We start from the raw sequence: 17441 nt of genomic DNA on the forward strand, positions 1-17441 counted from the left end.
TATTTCGTTTCGTGCAAACCACACGTGCACCACTCGCGTGCTATTGTCGAGGTTACCGAGGCTCTCCATGTCGTAATTTGACTTTACTGAGGTGTACAATTGTGTAGCATCAGCACATTGATGGAAAATAAGCAATGAATTATATCCAATAAACAATCAGCTACTCACACAAATAATACACGATTACAATTTAGTTTGTTTTGCATCATTAATATTGTTGATTTTGAATGTATAAAATATCAACAATTAACCACCAATTACTGATAACCAATGCAATAACAATCCATTGCCGATTAAAGCATTTACAGCAGTTAAAACTAAACTATAAACTAAAATGTTTAAATTTTAGCAGGTAAGGCCCACTGAGCTATATAATAATAATTGACATTTATTTGGATGGCGCCTTCCACGAATGTCTCAAGGCGGCCAATGGGGAATTTCCACTCATGGCTCAGTGCCGTCACGGTGCCCGTTTGATGCTTGGAGCCGCTCGCACGCGACTCTCGCATTACGTGACGGTGCGTTTGGCTGAGGTGGCAGAGGACGTTCGGCAGCACATTCCACTGACACGGCGCTGCCACAAACCCCGCAGGACAGGATTACAACAAGCAACACAGCACTCGCATGGCTCATCTCCAGCAGAGATTTAAACTGCTATCTGTTTTACCGTTTTTAGTTTAGCTCTTTTTCCGAAGCAACCTGGCCACAAATGATAGCTCAACGAAGTGGCTTATCATGTGGAAATGTACAGCAGCCAAATATTCTAAAGGCATGTTTCTAAACGTGGAAGAGAAACATCAAACGACTCGGAGAATAACATCAACGCGACCACGGGGAGAACATGCACACTCCAAATATACAGACGTCAGGGTCAGGATCGAACCCACAACTCCTCCAGTTTACTAGGCGAGGTAGTTAACATCTAGCCACCGTGGGACATGGCTAACACCGGTGGTGGGTGATAACTGAACCAGTCCTGGGCCTCCGCAAGCTCCACTGATCCTTACAACGTATATCCCTGGTGTGTCGTGTTAACCGTCAGCACTGGAGAGACAAAGATGTCCAGGCGTTCTAATGGCCACGCCACCCTCTCGTGTTAGTTTAGGTTATTATGTTGATTGAACTAGCTGGCCAGGATTGGGCAAAACTTAGCCCACTTTTCATCTATTCTCTATGTCTCTAAGAGTCTCGATGTATCGCTATGGGTCTCGGTGAGTCTCTAAGAGTCTATATGTATCTCTGCGAGTCTCCATGTTAGTTTAGAATGTTAAGTTAAGAATATAATTAAGTCAAAATTGAATATAGAATTTGTTGAACAAGCTGGCCAGGATTGGGCAATACTTAGCCCACTTTTCACCCTGGCAAGTGGAGAGCACACAGCCTAAGTGTTTGTAACCTAACATTAAAAATAAAATAAGATATTTAAGAATCACAGTTAAGAGACAAACACCATATATAGTATTAAAAAGAATAAAAATTACAAGCAATCCAATCATTGGTACTCAAACTATATCCGGGACACTTGTTCCAGTGACTATCCAGGCACGTGTCGTGACGGGTACGGTACTTTAAATCTAGAGTGAAAACTCATTTCTGCAGAACAGCAATTTGTGTTTATTTTGGTGTCCTTTAACCACACATCTGATTACCACAGTTTACTACGTATGTATACAGGATCGCATATGTTCAATCCCGACCCTGACGCCTGTACATTTGGAGTTTGCAGGCTCTCAGTGTATTCGCGTGGATTTTTCTCCAAGTTCTGCGGTTTTTCCCTCCACATTTAGAATGAACATCACGCGTTTAGAGTATTTGGCTGCAACAAATTCCCACACGATAAGCCACTTCGTTGAGCAATCATTTGTTTGCCAGGTCGCTTTTGGACATCTGTGAAAAAGAGCTTTATATCTCATCGGATTCATCCAGTATAAATATATATTTCGATTTGGATTCTGAAAACTATGAATATAGAGCTCAGTGGGCCTCACCTGGAAAAAAATAGTTAATATTTTCTCAAGAATAAAAAAAACTTTTGTAAAAGCGAGTAGAAAATATAATTGACATGAACTGCTGGTTCAGCAGTTCCACTGCAGGATTATATTTTTTCCGCCTGAGGACGACAGCTTGTGTTGCGATCAAAACGTCGTTATTGATTTTATTTTATACCTACGTGACTTTACCGAAAGAACCAAAGAGTATGAATGCGAGTGCTGGTTTTGTTTATTCATGATCCAAGGTTTGAGGTTTTAAAGAAAACAAAATGCAAATCCACGTGTGCGTGCCGTGCGGTGTGAAAACATTCGACGTCATTATCAGACATCTACTGTCCAACACCGCAAATTCCCACAGTTACTTTTCGTGAAAAGTACAGTGCACCAAACCAAGCTGCTAAAGCAAAACAGAAACATCCCTAAATTATACATGGTTTATATTGATACGTAAAATTTACAATAGGCCGACTAGAGACGTATGTTATCACCTGTAGTTGGATGTATATTGCTAGTATCAAAACATTACTGAAGTCATAGTTAGAAACAACATGCAATGTGTGTATGTATCCTGAACATCTTTCGCAACGACTGTAGCTAACCGTGCTAATCGGATGTGCAAATACACTGCTGGGTGAGGGCCTCTGCAGGCTATGTGTGCCGTGAGCGCTATTTATATGTCGGACTTGTTGGGTAGTGTGGGGGATCGTCGAGGTGGGAGCATAGCAGGGCAGTACAACTAACGGCTGTTGCTGCTCTGCCCTGTGTAGATCTGTAGCCCAGTGGCAACAACTCTGTGTGTGTGTCCGTGGTGGTGGTTACTTATTGGGGTGCCGTGGTGACGAGATGTTTTCTCCCTCGCCAAGTATGCAGGACGTCGATCCCGACCCTGACGCCTGCTGTATTTGTCTGTGCCCTTGGTCGTGTGGATTTTTCTCCGGGTTTTACCTCCACATTTAGAAGCAACGTCACGCGTTTAGATTATTTAGCTGCTATAAATTTGCACATGATGATGATAAGCTACTTCGTTGAGCTCGCATTTATGAAAGCCAGGTCGCTTCTGAAAAAAGAGCCAAGAGCTCAGTGGTCTTTACCTGGCAAATACGTTTCTTCTGTCATGTCAATGTCCAGTGTTATTGAGGGGCTGTGTTGTTGTCTTGGTCTGGTCTAGGACTGTTGTTGTTTTGCTGCCTTGCTCCAAACTTGCATTTAGTGTTGAAAATCGGGAGGAATTTACGTATTTATACAATTTGTACTTATTTACTTTATTTATGTTTAGATTATTTGGATACTATAAATTGCCACATGGTAAGCCACTTTGTTGAGTGGTTGAATGTGTCATAGAGCCCTGATAATTGAAAACAATTGTAGGACCCGGCTATATTTTGCACGTGGTAAACAAAGGACATTTTCCGGTCGAGTATTGTGCCAAGGCTCTTTAGATGAGTAGAACACTGAAACCTGGAGTCTGCGACTGCCACACCCGATCCTCCCACATAGGCAAACCAGCAGAAGCTCCTTTTTTGTCCTGGATTAAGCAGTATTTCGTTTCGTGCAAACCACACGTGCCGAGGCTCTCCATGTCGTAATTTGACTTTACTGAGGTGTACAATTGTGTAGCATCAGCACATTGATGGATAATAAACAATGAATTATATCCAATAAACAATCAGCTACTCACACAAATAATACACGATTAAATTTTGTTTATTGTGCATCATTTACATTGTTTATTTTGAGTGTATACAATATAAACAATAACCACTTATTACCAATGCAATAATAATGCATTGCCGATTAAAACACTTGCAGCAGTTAAAACTAAACTATTAACTAATTTTTTTTTTAATTTCAGCAGGTAAGGCCCACTGAGCTATATAATAATAATTTACATTTACTTGGATGGCACCTTCCACTAATGTCCCAAAGCGACCAATGGGGAATTTCCACTCATGGCTCAGTGCCGTCACGGTGCCCGTTTGATGCTTGGAGCCGCTCGCACGCGACTCTCGCATTACGTGGCGGTGCATTTAGCTGAGGTGGCAGAGGACGTTCGGCAGCATATTCCACTGGCACAGAGCTGCCACAAACACCGCAGGACAGGATTACAACAAGCAACGCAGCACTCTTATGGCTCATCCCCAGCAGAGATTTAAACTGTTTAATGTTTTACCGTTTTTATTTTAGCTCTTTTTCGAAGCGACCTGGACACAAATGATAGCTCAACGAAGTGGCTTATCACGTGGAAATGTACAGCAGCCAAATATTTGAAACGCATGTTTCTAAACGTGGAAGAGAAACATCGAAGGACCCGAAGAAAAATCTACGCGACCACGGGGAGAACATGCACACTCCAAATATACAGGAGTCAGGGTCTGGATCGAACCCACGAACTCCTGTATACCACGCGAGGGAGTTAACATCTCGCCACTTCAAAACTGGTATTAATTACCCATCAAACGAAATAAGTTTGATTCACAATGGATTTTATGTTGGGTCAGATTGCAGAATTAAGTAAAATGTGTCATAGACCCTTCCCCAACCAAAACACCCCGTTAATGAAGTTGTTACGCGATGAACAGTGTCTCTGGTATAAGAAAATAAGTTTCAAGGAGAATGTGTACATTATTTTTAAAGCAGTGTTTGTCTGCATGCTTTACCACAGGGATGATGTGTGATTTATGCCAACTTTATGCCTTCAAATACGTGTATATTTGGTATATAAATATCTTAACACATCCTGTATTTTTGCCAGAAAGGGTAACACAGCCTTTTCATCGTGTTGAGGCTTAACTTAATCGCTGATCTTCAGAACCGGTCATCAAAAGTAAATTCATAATCATTCACCGGCTGAGGATTCACGCAATTCATCCAGGCTCTTGAGAACCCTATCCCTGAGCAAGCTGCCAAAGATATTCTGCACGTGAAAGTCACGGATCAGAACAGAACTGTCCGGCAGCTGCCACTCCTTCTTCCACCTCTTGTAATGCTGCAGAGTGCCCTTCGCATCTGGGACGGTGTGGACTCCGTAGCCCGGGCGACTAATGAGGACGGTGTTGACCGAGACGTAGACCAGCCCTTTGGGACACCCCAGTATCTTTGTGGTGGCGTCCATTGTGTCAGCGGGTGGAATCTGCTTTGTGGTTTGATTCAGGATGTCTGTCCCGGTGGCCTGCCCACCCATGGGCGATGTCCACGTGGCCTCGTTCGTTATCGGAAACGTGTGGAGGGTGAAGTAGAAAGCTGAGGTGGACTGATGGACATCTATCGCTCTCATCATATCCGCCCAGTTTGACCACTGCCTCGGCAAGATGACTTCATCAGCGTCGGAGAAGGAGATGTATTTGGCCCTGTACATGTTCCTATATAAGCAGTCGTTCATCGTGGCTATCTGCCCGTAGTAGTGAAGCTCGCCTGGGTGAATGTCGGGCCTCCAGCCTTTGGATGGATTGAGGTAATTCTCAATGGGCCACTGCACGACCTCGAGAAAACCGACACGTCTGTAATGCGTGAGTATTCGGTTCACGGTCGGGCTCACGCTGGTGTTGTAGACAGTCACGATGCCTGCTCCTAGGATGCGGTACATCTCCAGGTTCTGCACGAGGATGAGGGAGTTGTTGAACGCCCCGAATAGGGTCGGAAGGCACACGGCAAAGTCGTGCCTCGTCACCGAATCGCCGGGCACCACCACGGGGATCGATGGGAGAAAAGGTTCCGCCGAGCCCGAGGCCCTGTCCACGAGGCTCACGTGACTTGGGTAAGGCGTGCGATCAGGGACGTTGCAAAGGAAATTGTAGACGCCGTACCTGAAGCCATAGTGGCTGCTGATGAGATCTTCCTTGGCAGAAACGTTCATCACAGTGGGTGGGTCCCGGTAGAAAAGTTGGCAGGTGAAGTGGTTGTAGTTTATATCCCTCGGGGCCAGGACAAAAACACGGACGAATGGACGTCCCTCGTCGCGGACGTCCAGATACGCGGAGAAGGCAAGCGCCTGGGTCTGCCCCACCTTGTGGAAAACTGGGTCAGGGCCAGCATCTATTCCTGTACTCAACTGTTGGAGGACATTGTTCATTGACGTTATGACGAGCTTCGAGTTGTTATGTACTTGACGAAGGATGTCCAGAACATAAAGTAACATGACCAGGAATGTGAGTGCGGCAACTGTCTTTTTGAGCAAACCGAGCGAAAACATTGTTTAATGTCTTTCCACTTTGTAGCCGATAGGATACAGCTGTACCAGGTGCGGACTTGCACGCTTGTTATCTAAATGGGAAGGGGACAAAATGAAATTTAATTAAATGTTGCCCAAATAATTAACCATCGATATCATCATCATCGTCATCAACTCACGTCTGATTAGCACGGTTGGCTACATACGGTGGAAAATAAATTCAACATGGGTACATACATCATACATAATACATCGTCGTCGTCATGTTGAATGGCATAGGGCATGAACATCAATATACGGTGGTTACTTTCACATCTCCCTTGCCCTACCTCATCTCGCTTATCTCGCCTCTCACTACTTGATCCTCCTATCCTGTTCTCCACACTCCCAGTCTCTACCGTCCCTCACTATGTGTGCCACCCTTGCCATCCTACTGTGCCCAGTCTCTCGTTCTCTCATTCCTGCTTCCTTCTTGCTCCCCTTCACTGCTGGAATCAACTCCTCCACTGCAGCACACAGATCAATAGTCTTCACCACTCGAACAGCACAACAACAAAAACCCGCGGCTTCCGTTCCTCCGTTAGAAAACTTCCATCTCTTCTTCCTAGCCCAGCATCATCATCCTGATACTCCCTGCCCCCTACACCCAGCTACGACCAGGTCTACCCCAACCCCTATTACTACCCCTATCACGGCATGTACCACTACCCCATCACTACCCATATCACGACCCCTACCACTACACCTACCACTACCCATCACTACCCCCTCATTACCACTATCACCACCCTTACCACGACACCTGGCATTACACCTACCACTACACCTACCACTACCCCTATCACTACACGTACCAATACCCTATAAGTACCCCTATCACTACACCTACCACATCATCAGCAGGAGTAGCAGCAATAGTCAATAGACACTTGACATAAGGTTTTACAAAGCCTATCACTATCTCATCCGGTATAATATGATATCAATATATAATTAATAATACAGTATCCGATTTTTTTTTTATTTAGACTGGAGGAGGAGTCTGATGAGCTATACAGCTCTTTTTGCACATTTCCCATTAGGGGCACTAGCACAGCAAGTTATATTTCTATGAGCCTGTCTCTCGATGTATCACTGTGGGCTACTTTCTATCTCTATGCATCTCTATCTATCTCTGTGAGTGTTTATGGGTCACTATCTATCTATATAGGTCTATGCCTCTCTATCAATCCCCATGTATCTGTATGTATCTCTTTGTATCTATATTATGTTCCACATAGGGCACGAGTCAGTCAGCAAGTTACAACAACGAAAACAATTACACAAAACAACGGTAGGAGTGCAAGAAAGAGAAAAGTTAAGCAAGGCACTAAACACAACGTAAATATAGATAAAATATATGAGTGCAAATTGCACAAGTGCATACATTCCCTGTCGGAGGACTTACATCCCTGCTGATACAAAGCAATACACACAACCTGGCTCCTTCACATTTTACATTATAAACCTCGTAGAGATCGAAGCAAAACAACCGATCACTATGCTAAATAATTCAAACACTCCTCCAACCACCAACAACCATGTGTTCTCTCCGTAGTCACATGACATTTTTTCTCCAGGTCCTCCGGTTATTCCCATCACATGAAGAAACATGCATTTCAATTACTTAGATCATTTGGCCGCTCACGTTTCATTTGTGATAGCCAGGTCTCTTCTGAAAAAGATAATAGCTCTGTCGGCTTTATCTGGTTACAAAAATGTGTTTGGGTTATATACTTACTCCTATCGTGTTTTTGTATTGTTTGTTGTTTTACTTTCTGACTCAATCACCCATCCACCCAATCAATCACCCACCCACCCAATCAATCACCCACCCACGCAATCAACCACCCACCCAGTCAATCAGCCACCCAATCAACAACCCACCCACCCATTCAATCACCCACCCAGCAATCACCCAACTAATCAATCACCCGCCCACGCACCCAATCAATCACCCTCCCATGCACCCAATCAATCACCCGCCCACCCACCCAATCAATCACCGGCCCACCCACCCAATCAATCACCCGCCCACCCAATCAATTAATCAGCTGCCCAACCAATCAATCAATCACCCGCCCAACCAATCAATCAATCACCCGCCCACCCAATCAATCAATCACCCGCCCACCCAATCAATAAATCGCCCACCCACCCAATCCATCAAAAACCCGTCCACCTAATCAATCAATCACTCACCCAATCAATCAATCACCCGCCCACCCACCCAATCAATCACCCGCCCACGCACCCAATCAGTCACCCGCCCACGCACCCAATCAATCACCCGCCCACGCACCCAATCAATCACCCGCCCGCCCATCCACCCAATCAATCACCGGCCCCACCCACCCAATCAATCACCGGCCCACCCACCCACCCAATCAATCAATCAATCACCTGCCCACTCAATCAATCAATCACCCGCCAAACCAATTAATCACCCGCCCACCCACCCATTCAATCACCTGCCCACCCAATCAATTAATCAGCCGCCCAACCAATCAATCACCCGCCCACCCAATCAATAAATCGCCCAACCACCCAATCCATCAATCATCTGCCCACATAAACAATCAATCACCCGCCCACCCAATGAATCAATCACCTGTCCACCCACCCAATCAATCACCTGCCCACCCACCCAATCAATCACTCGCCCACCCAATCAATCACTCGCCCACCGAATCAATCAATCACTAGCCCACGCACCAAATCAATCACCCGCCCACGCACCCAATCAAACAATCACCCGCCCACGCATCCAATCAAACAATCAACCGCCCACCCAATCAATCAATCACCCGCCAACCCAATCAATCACCCACCCACTCAATCAATCACCCACCCATGCACCCAATCAATCACCGGCCCATGCACCCAATCAATCACCCGCCCACGCACCCAATCAATCACCCGCCCACACACCCAATCAATCACCCGCCAACCCACCCACCCACCCAATCAATCAGTCAACCGCCCGCCCACCCACCCAATCAATCAATCAATCACCCGCCCAACGAATCAATCACCTGCCCACCCACCCAATCAATCACCCACGCAATCAACCACCCACCCACGCAATCAACCACCCACCCAGTCAATCAGCCACCCAATCAACAACCCACCCAATCAATCAATCACCCGCCCACGCACCCAATCAATCACCCACCCACCCAATCAATCATCTGCCCACCCACCCAATCAATCAATCGCCCACGCAAGCAATCACCCGCCCACCCACCCATTCAATCACCCGCCCACCCAATAAATGAATCAGCCGCCCAACCAATCAATCACCCGCCCACCCAATCAATAAATCGCCCACCCACCTAATCCATCAATCACCCGCCCACCTAATCAATCAATCACCCACCCAATCAATCACCATCCATCCAATGAATTAATCACCCACCCACCCATCTAATCAATCACCCGCCCAGGCACCCAATCAATCACCCGCCCATGCACCCAATCAATCAATCACCTGCCCACCCACCCACCCAATCAATCACCCACCCACCCAATCAATCACCCGCCCACCCACCCAATCAATCAATCAACCACCCACCGAATAAATCACCCGCCCACCAACCCAATCAATCACCCTCCCACCCAATCAATCAATCAGCCGCCCAACCAATCAATCACCCGCCTAATCAATAAATCGCCCACCCACCCAATCAATCAATCACCCGCCCATGCACCCAATCAATCACCCGCCCACGCACCCAATCAATCAATCACCTGCCCACCCACCCAATCAATCAATCAACCGCCCACCCACCCAATCAATCAATCACCCGCCCACCGAACCAATCACCCGCCCACCCACCCAATCAATCACCTGCCAACCCAATCAATGATTCAGAGGACAACTGGGTGAAAGTGTTGTGGTCAGATGAGACCAAAATGGAGCTCTTTGGCATCAACTCAACTCGCCGTGTTTGGAGGAGGAGGAATGCTGCCTATGACCCCAAGAACACCATCCCTACCGTCAAACATGGAGGTGGAAACATTATGCTTTGGGGGTGTTTTTCTGCTAAGGGGACAGGACGACTTCACCGCATCAAAGGGACGATGGACGGGGCCATGTACCATCAAATCTTGGGTGAGAACCTCCTTCCCTCAGCCAGGGCATTGAAAATGGGTCGTGGATGGGTATTCCAGCATGACAATGACCCAAAACACACGGCCAAGGCAACAAAGGAGTGGCTCAAGAAGAAGCACATTAAGGTCCTGGAGTGGCCTAGCCAGTCTCCAGACCTTAATCCCATAGACAATCTGTGGAGGGAGCTGAAGGTTCGAGTTGCCAAACATCAGCCTCGAAACCTTAATGACTTGGAGAAGATCTGCAAAAACGAGTGGGACAAAATCCCTCCTGAGATGTGTGCAAACCTGGTGGCCAACTACAAGAAACGTCTGACCTCTGTGATTGCCAAAAAGGGTTTTGCCACCAAGTACTAAGTCATGTTTTGCAGACGGGTGAAATACTTATTTCCCTCATTAAAATGCAAATCAATTTCTAACATTTTTGACATGCGTTTTTCTGGATTTTGTTGTTGTTATTGTCTCTCACTGTTCAAATAAACCCACCATTAAAATTATAGACTGATCAATTCTTTGTCAGTGGGCAAACGTACAAAATCAGCAGGGGATCAAATACTTTTTTCCCTCACTGTATATGTGCTTTCTTGAGCAGGGGGACTTTGCGGGTGCTGCAGGATTTCAGTCCTTCACGGCGTAGTGTGTTACCAATTGTTTTCTGCCTTGAGATCATTGACAAGATCCTCCCGTGTAGTTCTGGGCTGATTCCTCACCGTTCGCATGATCATTGCAACTCCACGAGGTGAGATCTTGCATGGAGACCCAGGCCGAGGGAGATTGACAGTTCTTTTGTGTTTCTTCCATTTGCGAATAATCGCACCAACTGTTGTCACCTTTTCACCAAGCTGCTTGGCAATGGTCTTGTCATTCCAACCGTGTGTAGGTCTACAATCTTGTACCTGACGTCCTTGGAGAGCTCTTTGGTCTTGGCCATGGTGGAGCGTTTGGAATCTGATTGATTGATTGCTTCTGTGGACAGGTTCTTTTAGACAGGTAACAAGATGAGATTAGTAGCACTCCCTTTAAGAGTGTGCTCCTAATCTCAGCTCGTTACCTGTATAAAAGACACCTGGGAGCCAGAAATATTTCTGATTGAGAAGGGGTAAAATATGTATTTCCCTCATTATAATGCAAATCAATTTATAAAAAACATGCGTTTTTTCTGGATTTTGTTGTTGTTATTGTCTCTCACTGTTCAAATAAACCTACCATTAAAATTATAGACTGATCATTTCTTTGTCAGTGGGCAAACGTACAAAATCAGCAGGGGATCAAATACTTTTTTCCCCTCACTGTATATATCTATATACACACACCTGTATAAAAACACACAACTATACATAACACTTGTGTGTGTATATAAAAAACCTGTATATATAAACACCTGTGTATATGTAAACACCTATATATACCTATATATGCATATACACAAACAGGTGTTTCTATATACATTACTAGGTGTTTATATACACACCCAGTAATGGGAGGGGAAGGAGTTTGGCTGTAGGAGTTTGTTGTTTCCAGTTTCCTCTCTCTGTCTTGGAGTGCCAATATGCTCAAGTAGTGGCACATCATAGTTGTGTATTTAACAGCGTAGTGTATAACGTAGTTTATAATCGTGTAGTATATAGTAGTATATAGTGTAGTGTCTAGTGCCATGCATCATCACGATATATGGGCAGATAAACCGTAGTAGGTATCCACTGCACATTTGTCACATGTATCCACTTTCCTCCGTGTTGTGACAATATTCTCAAATAGTGGCCACATATTTCTGGCACCAATCTCTTCTAATGTCGTCGTCAAGCCATTATTCTAAATCTTCCTGTCTTTCCGTTCCTTGAATTTTTCCGAGTAATTGCGTGTGTGTGTGTATGTGTGAGTATACTATTTTTCAGTTTCACCTCAACACTGAATTCCCAGCCCGGTGCTCGCTCCTCTAACATTTGAGCGTTAACGATTCGCCATCTAGGCATCCGTATGACTGACATCCTCAACGACCGGATGGCTAAGATGCATGTGGTGGATGTGTGAACATTTGCGTTGTTGTGGCGCATTGAGTGTGTTCGAGGATCACACGCAAAAAAAATCATGTTCATTAAATCGTTCTCACGGTCGATTCATTCACACCTTACAACGGAAGTAGCACGCTCACGGCACTACTTTGGCGACGTGGAGATGAGATTTATGTTGTATTGTTTAAGAACCCAACATGCAAACATCCGCGGGGGAAACACAGGTCGTGAACGCGGAACATTTTGGGGTGAGAGCCGCTCAAAAAGGGGACGTGCTGGAAGGACTTGGAACTTCTTACAGCCCGACCATCATAGGGATTACGATCGGGAGTAGCGTACAAGTCTGTGATAGTTGCGTTGCTGCGGTACACCGCGTTATGGAAACATCGCGTTATAATAATGTGTTACACAGGGGGTAAAACACAGTCCGAGATAACGCGGGAGATGCATACGCATGTTGAACAACGACTGAGGCAGGTAGGTAGCATTTAGAAGCATCCAGCGGCATCCAAATGACTTGCGTTTCGACGCTACGCTGAGGCAGCTGTACTCGCGCTCATTCCTACTCGCGTGACGTGGTTCCATTCACTCGATTGTGTTGTAGACAATTTCGCATCGCGTTATATCCAACACTTGTTCTGAAAACACGTGGTGTTATAGGAGAACGAAATGTGCTTGCAGGGGAGAGAAATGAAAGGGAAGAAGGGGAGTGGGGGGGAAGGCGGAGATGATAATCTTAGCCGTGTCAAACTGCGTAAAGCCGAAACATCACCTGCGTGTTCCAGACAGTCCTCACTGGGTAAACAGTGTGGAGCCGAATCATCACATCCGTGTTGCAAATAACAGACCTCATTAGGTAAACTGTGCAGAGCCGAATTATCACATCCGTGTTGCAAATAACAGACCTCATTAGGTAAACTGTGCAGAGCCAAATCATCACATCCGTGTTGCAAATAACAGACCTCACTAGGTAAACCGTCCAGAGCCGAATCATCACATCAGTGTTCCAAATAACAGACCTCACTAGATAAACCGTGCTGAGCCGAATAATCACATCCGTGTTCCAAATAACAGACCTCACTAGGTAAACCGTGCAGAGCCGAATCATCACATCCGTGTTCCAAATAACAGACCTCACTAGGTAAACAGGGTAGAACCGAATAATCACATCCGTGTTCCAAATAACAGACATCACTAGGTAAACCGTGCAGAGCCGAATCATCACATCCGTGTCCCAAATAACAGACATCACTAGGTAAACCGTGCAGAGCCGAATCATCACATCCGTGTCCCAAATAACAGACCTCGGTAGGTAAACAGTGTGGAGCAGAAACTTCACCTCCGTGTTTCAGACAACAGACCTCACTAAGTAAACCGTGTAGAGTTGAATAACGCGTTGGATAAAGCCGCGTTGGGAATGGTTCGTCGTGTATTCATGAATATTTCTATAAAAAATCACAGGAGAGGGGGCCCCCATAGCAAACACTGACCCCTGCGCGGATTGATGAGCGGCAGACGGAGGGGGTCTAAATGATGAGATCTGACGGTGAAATTCAACGATGTTATATAATAATGTAACATGATGATGATGACATCCAACGGTGAGATCTAACGATGGTATTGAGCATTATTCATTCTTGTTTTGGCCTGAGGGCGAATTGTTAACTTCCGTGAAATCACCCAGCAGTGGATTGCTTGTCACATGACTACTGCTGACAAGGATGATGTCGATGCTTTGACGAAAGCAGCAATCACAATACAACAACAAAGAAAATCATGACTGTTTGAACTTCAATCAACGCCGCGAGCGTGGTGTCAATAAAGAGATAACTAACCTGGCGAAGTGGTGACCTTCCTCAGTCTACGCCGTTGTGTTTAACGCCTTGAGATCGGGCTACTGCTCATCTTCCTGGCTGTGGGTCTGTGGGTGGGTGCGTTTATATGTACCGGGGTGTGTGCGGGTGGGTTTTGGGTGTGTAAGTTGGCGTGTGTGTTTAGCAGCATCTGTTAAACGGGATGCCGCATGTGAGAAAAAAAGATGGACTGAGGGGTGAATGAGTGGGTGAATGGAATGGGCTCCATAAGAGACGGAATGTTTTGTAATTTGGTGTGCGTGAATGGGTGTGTCTGTGTGACTGGGTGTGTCTGTGTGAATGGGTGTGTCTTTGTGAATGGGTGTGTCTGTGTGAATGGGTGTGTCTGTGTGCATGGGTGTGTCTGTGTGCATGGGTGTCTGTGTGGGGAGCGGTAGTGGAGTGGTTAGCGCGCTGTGATCCGAATTCGATTCCCGCTCATGGCCAATACCAGTGACGATTATATGAACCAGTTATGGGCCTCCCCTGGGTCGACTCAGCCTCAAATGAGTAGCTGGAGTGGTGTGTAAACATCACCACTGGCAAGACAAAGGCGGTCGGGCGTATTGTTGACCACCCACCCACTTGTGTGCCGTGCCGGCCTTCAAAGGATCTCGTTAACAGTGTTCGGTCCCAACAGTCTGTTAAGGCGAAACGGGGAATTTTTGTCTTTGAGTTCGGCAGGATACGAGATGGGCTGATAGGTGAGGGAGTGGGTGAGTGAGAGAGTGGCACAGGCTGGAGGAGAGATGGGCTGATAGTTGAGTGAGTGGGTGAGTGAATATGTGTGTGAGTGAGCTAGTGGTATGGGCGAGAAAAGAGATGGGCTGATGGGTGAGTCAGTGGGTGAGTGTGTGAGTGAGTGGGTGAGTGGCATGGACTAGTGAAGAGATGGAATGTTGTGTATGAGTGTGTAGAGAGCAGTAGTGCAGTGGTTAGAACGACGCGAGTTAGATTCCCAATCACAGCCAACACCAGTGACGATTATCTGAATCGGTCATGGTTCTCCCCTAAGTCGACTTAGCCTCAAATGAGTGCCTGGTGCGGTGTGTAAACATCGCAAAAGGGGATCAAAGGCGGCCGGGCGTGGTGCTGGCCACCCACCCCCTCGTATGACGTGCTGGCCTTCATAGGTGCTCGCTAACAGCACTTGCCCCCTACAGTCTGTTCAGGCTATAAGGGGGTGTTTTTGTATGAGGAAGTGAATGGGGCCAGAGAAGAAATCGGCTGATGTGTGAGTAGGTGAGTGGGTGAGTGAGTGTGTGGGTGAGTGAGTGGGTGAGTGAGTGGGTGGGTGAGTGGGTGGCTGAGTGGGTGAGCGAGTGGGTGGGTGCGTGAATGAGTGGATGAAAAAGTCGGTGGGTGTGTGAGGGGGTGATTGGGTGGATAAGTGGGTGGGTGGATGGGTGATTGGGTGGGTGGCTGAGTGGGTGGATGGGCGTGTGAGTGGGTAGTGGGTAAGTGGGTGAGTGGATGGCTGAGTGGGTGGGTCGGTGAGTGGTTAAGTGAGTGGGTGGGTAGGTGAGTTGGTGGGTGATTGGGTGGGTGATTGGGTGGGTGGGTGAATGAGTGAGTGGGTGAGTGGTTGGATTGGTGGGTGTATGAGTGGGTGGTTGGCTGAGTGTGTGAGTGGGTGGGTCAGTGGGTTGTTGAGTAGGTGGGTGGGTGTGTGAGTGGATGATTGAGTGAGTGAGTGTGTGTATGGGTGGTGTATGAGTGAGTGGGTGAGTGGGTGGTTGGTTAAGTGGGTGGGTGAGTGGGTGGGTGAGTGAGTGGTTGGGTGTATGAGTGTATGGGTGGGTAAGTGGGTGGTTGGTTAAGTGGGTGAGTGAGTGGGTGGATGGTTGGGTCAGTGGGAGGGTGGGTGATTGAGTGAGTGGGTAGGTGAGTGTGTGGAACGGGCCAAACAAGAGATAGGCTGACGTGTGAGTAGGTGAGTGAGTGGGTGAATAAGTGGCTGTGTGATTGGGTGAGTGAGTGGTTGAGTGAGTGGGTGCGTGGGTGAGAGGGTGGGTGGTTAGGTGATTGAGTGGGTGGGTTAGTGGGTGGGTGAGTGGGTGGGTGATTGAGTGGGTGGGTGAGTGAGTGGGTGAGTGGGTGAGTGAGTGGGTGAGTGAGTGGGTGGGAGAGTGAGTGAATGAGTGAGTGGGTGAGTGGTGAGTTGTTGGGTGAGTGGGTGGGTTATTGAGTTGGTGGATGAGTGAGTGGGCGAGTCAGTGGTTGAGTGAGCGGGTGAGTGAGTGAATGTGTGAATGGGAGATTGGATGGGGGATTTTGAGGGTGAGTATGTTGGTGGGTGGGTTAGTTGGTGGGTGGGTGGATGGGTGGGTGAGTGGGAGGGTGGGTGAGTGAGTTAGTGAGTTTTTGAGCAAGTGAGTGGGTGAAGGGGTGGCTGGATTGGTGCGTGAGTTGATCGGTACGTGGGTGAGTGTTCGGGTGGGTGATTGCGTGGGTTTGTGAAAAGGTGGGTGGATGGGTGGTTGAGTGAATGAGTGGTTGGGGGGGATTGATTGAGTGAGTGAGTGGGTGTGTGAGTGAGTGGGTGAGTGGGTGAGTGAGTGGGTGAGTAAGTGCGTGGGAGAGTGAGTGAATGAGTGAGTGGGTGAGTGAGTGGTGAGTTGTTGGGTGAGTGGGTGAGTTATTGAGTTGGTGGATGAGTGAGTGGGTGAGTCAGTGGTTGAGTGAGCGGGTGACTGAGTGAATGTGTGAATGGGGGATTGGATGGGGGAATTTTGAGGGTGAGTGGTTGGTGGGTGGTTTAGTTGGTGGGTGGGTGGGTGAGTGGATGGGTGGGTTAGTGGGAGGGTGGGTGGGTGAGTGGGTGGGTGGGTGAGTGGCTGAGTGGCTGAGCGAGTGGGTGGTTGGTGAATGAGTGGGTGAAATATTTTGTGGGTTTGTGAGGGGGTGATTGGGTGGTAAGTGGGTGGGTGGATCGGTGATTGGGTGGGTGAGTGAGTGGGTGGGTGAGTGAGTGCGTGGGTGAGTGGGTGGGTGGGTCGTTGAGTGGTTAAGTGAGTGGGTGGGTAGGTGAGTTGGTGGGTGATTGGATGAGAGGGTGAATGAGTGAGTGGGTGGGTGATTGGTTGGATTGGTGTGTGTATGAGTGGGTGGGTAAGTGTGTGATTGGGTGAGTGGGTGGATGGGTGGGTGTAAGAGTGAGTGGGTGGGTGGGTGAGTGGGTGGTTGGTTAAGTGGGTGGGTGAGTGGGTGGGTGAGTGAGTGGTTAGGTGTATGAGTGCATGGGTAGATAAGTGGGTGGTTGGTT

At 47.3% G+C, this 17441-nt stretch overlaps 1 protein-coding gene across 1 annotated transcript; it reads right to left on the reverse strand.

Annotated features, from left to right (window-relative positions):
* Positions 1–3679: 3679 nt before the first annotated feature.
* Positions 3680–15183, reverse strand: LOC116938924 (beta-1,4-galactosyltransferase galt-1-like). The gene is made up of 2 exons (XM_032946654.2): positions 14159–15183; positions 3680–6251 (listed from the first exon to the last, which is right to left on the reverse strand). Exon 2 carries the CDS (start codon positions 6178–6180, stop codon positions 4828–4830), a length of 1353 nt encoding a protein of 450 aa, XP_032802545.1. The 5' UTR covers positions 6181–6251; positions 14159–15183; the 3' UTR covers positions 3680–4827.
* Between the last annotated feature and the right edge of the window lie 2258 nt (positions 15184–17441).

This window comes from Petromyzon marinus, chromosome 5 (assembly GCF_048934315.1).
Source record: "Petromyzon marinus isolate PM22_M1 ecotype Great Lakes invasive population chromosome 5, UKy_Petmar_22M1.pri1.0, whole genome shotgun sequence".
NCBI lineage: Eukaryota > Metazoa > Chordata > Hyperoartia > Petromyzontiformes > Petromyzontidae > Petromyzon > Petromyzon marinus.

Bases quoted from the DNA above. Each gene is read 5' to 3' on its own strand.
- LOC116938924 (XM_032946654.2), bottom strand. From the start codon at position 6,180: ATGTTTTCGCTCGGTTTGCTCAAAAAGACAGTTGCCGCACTCACATTC.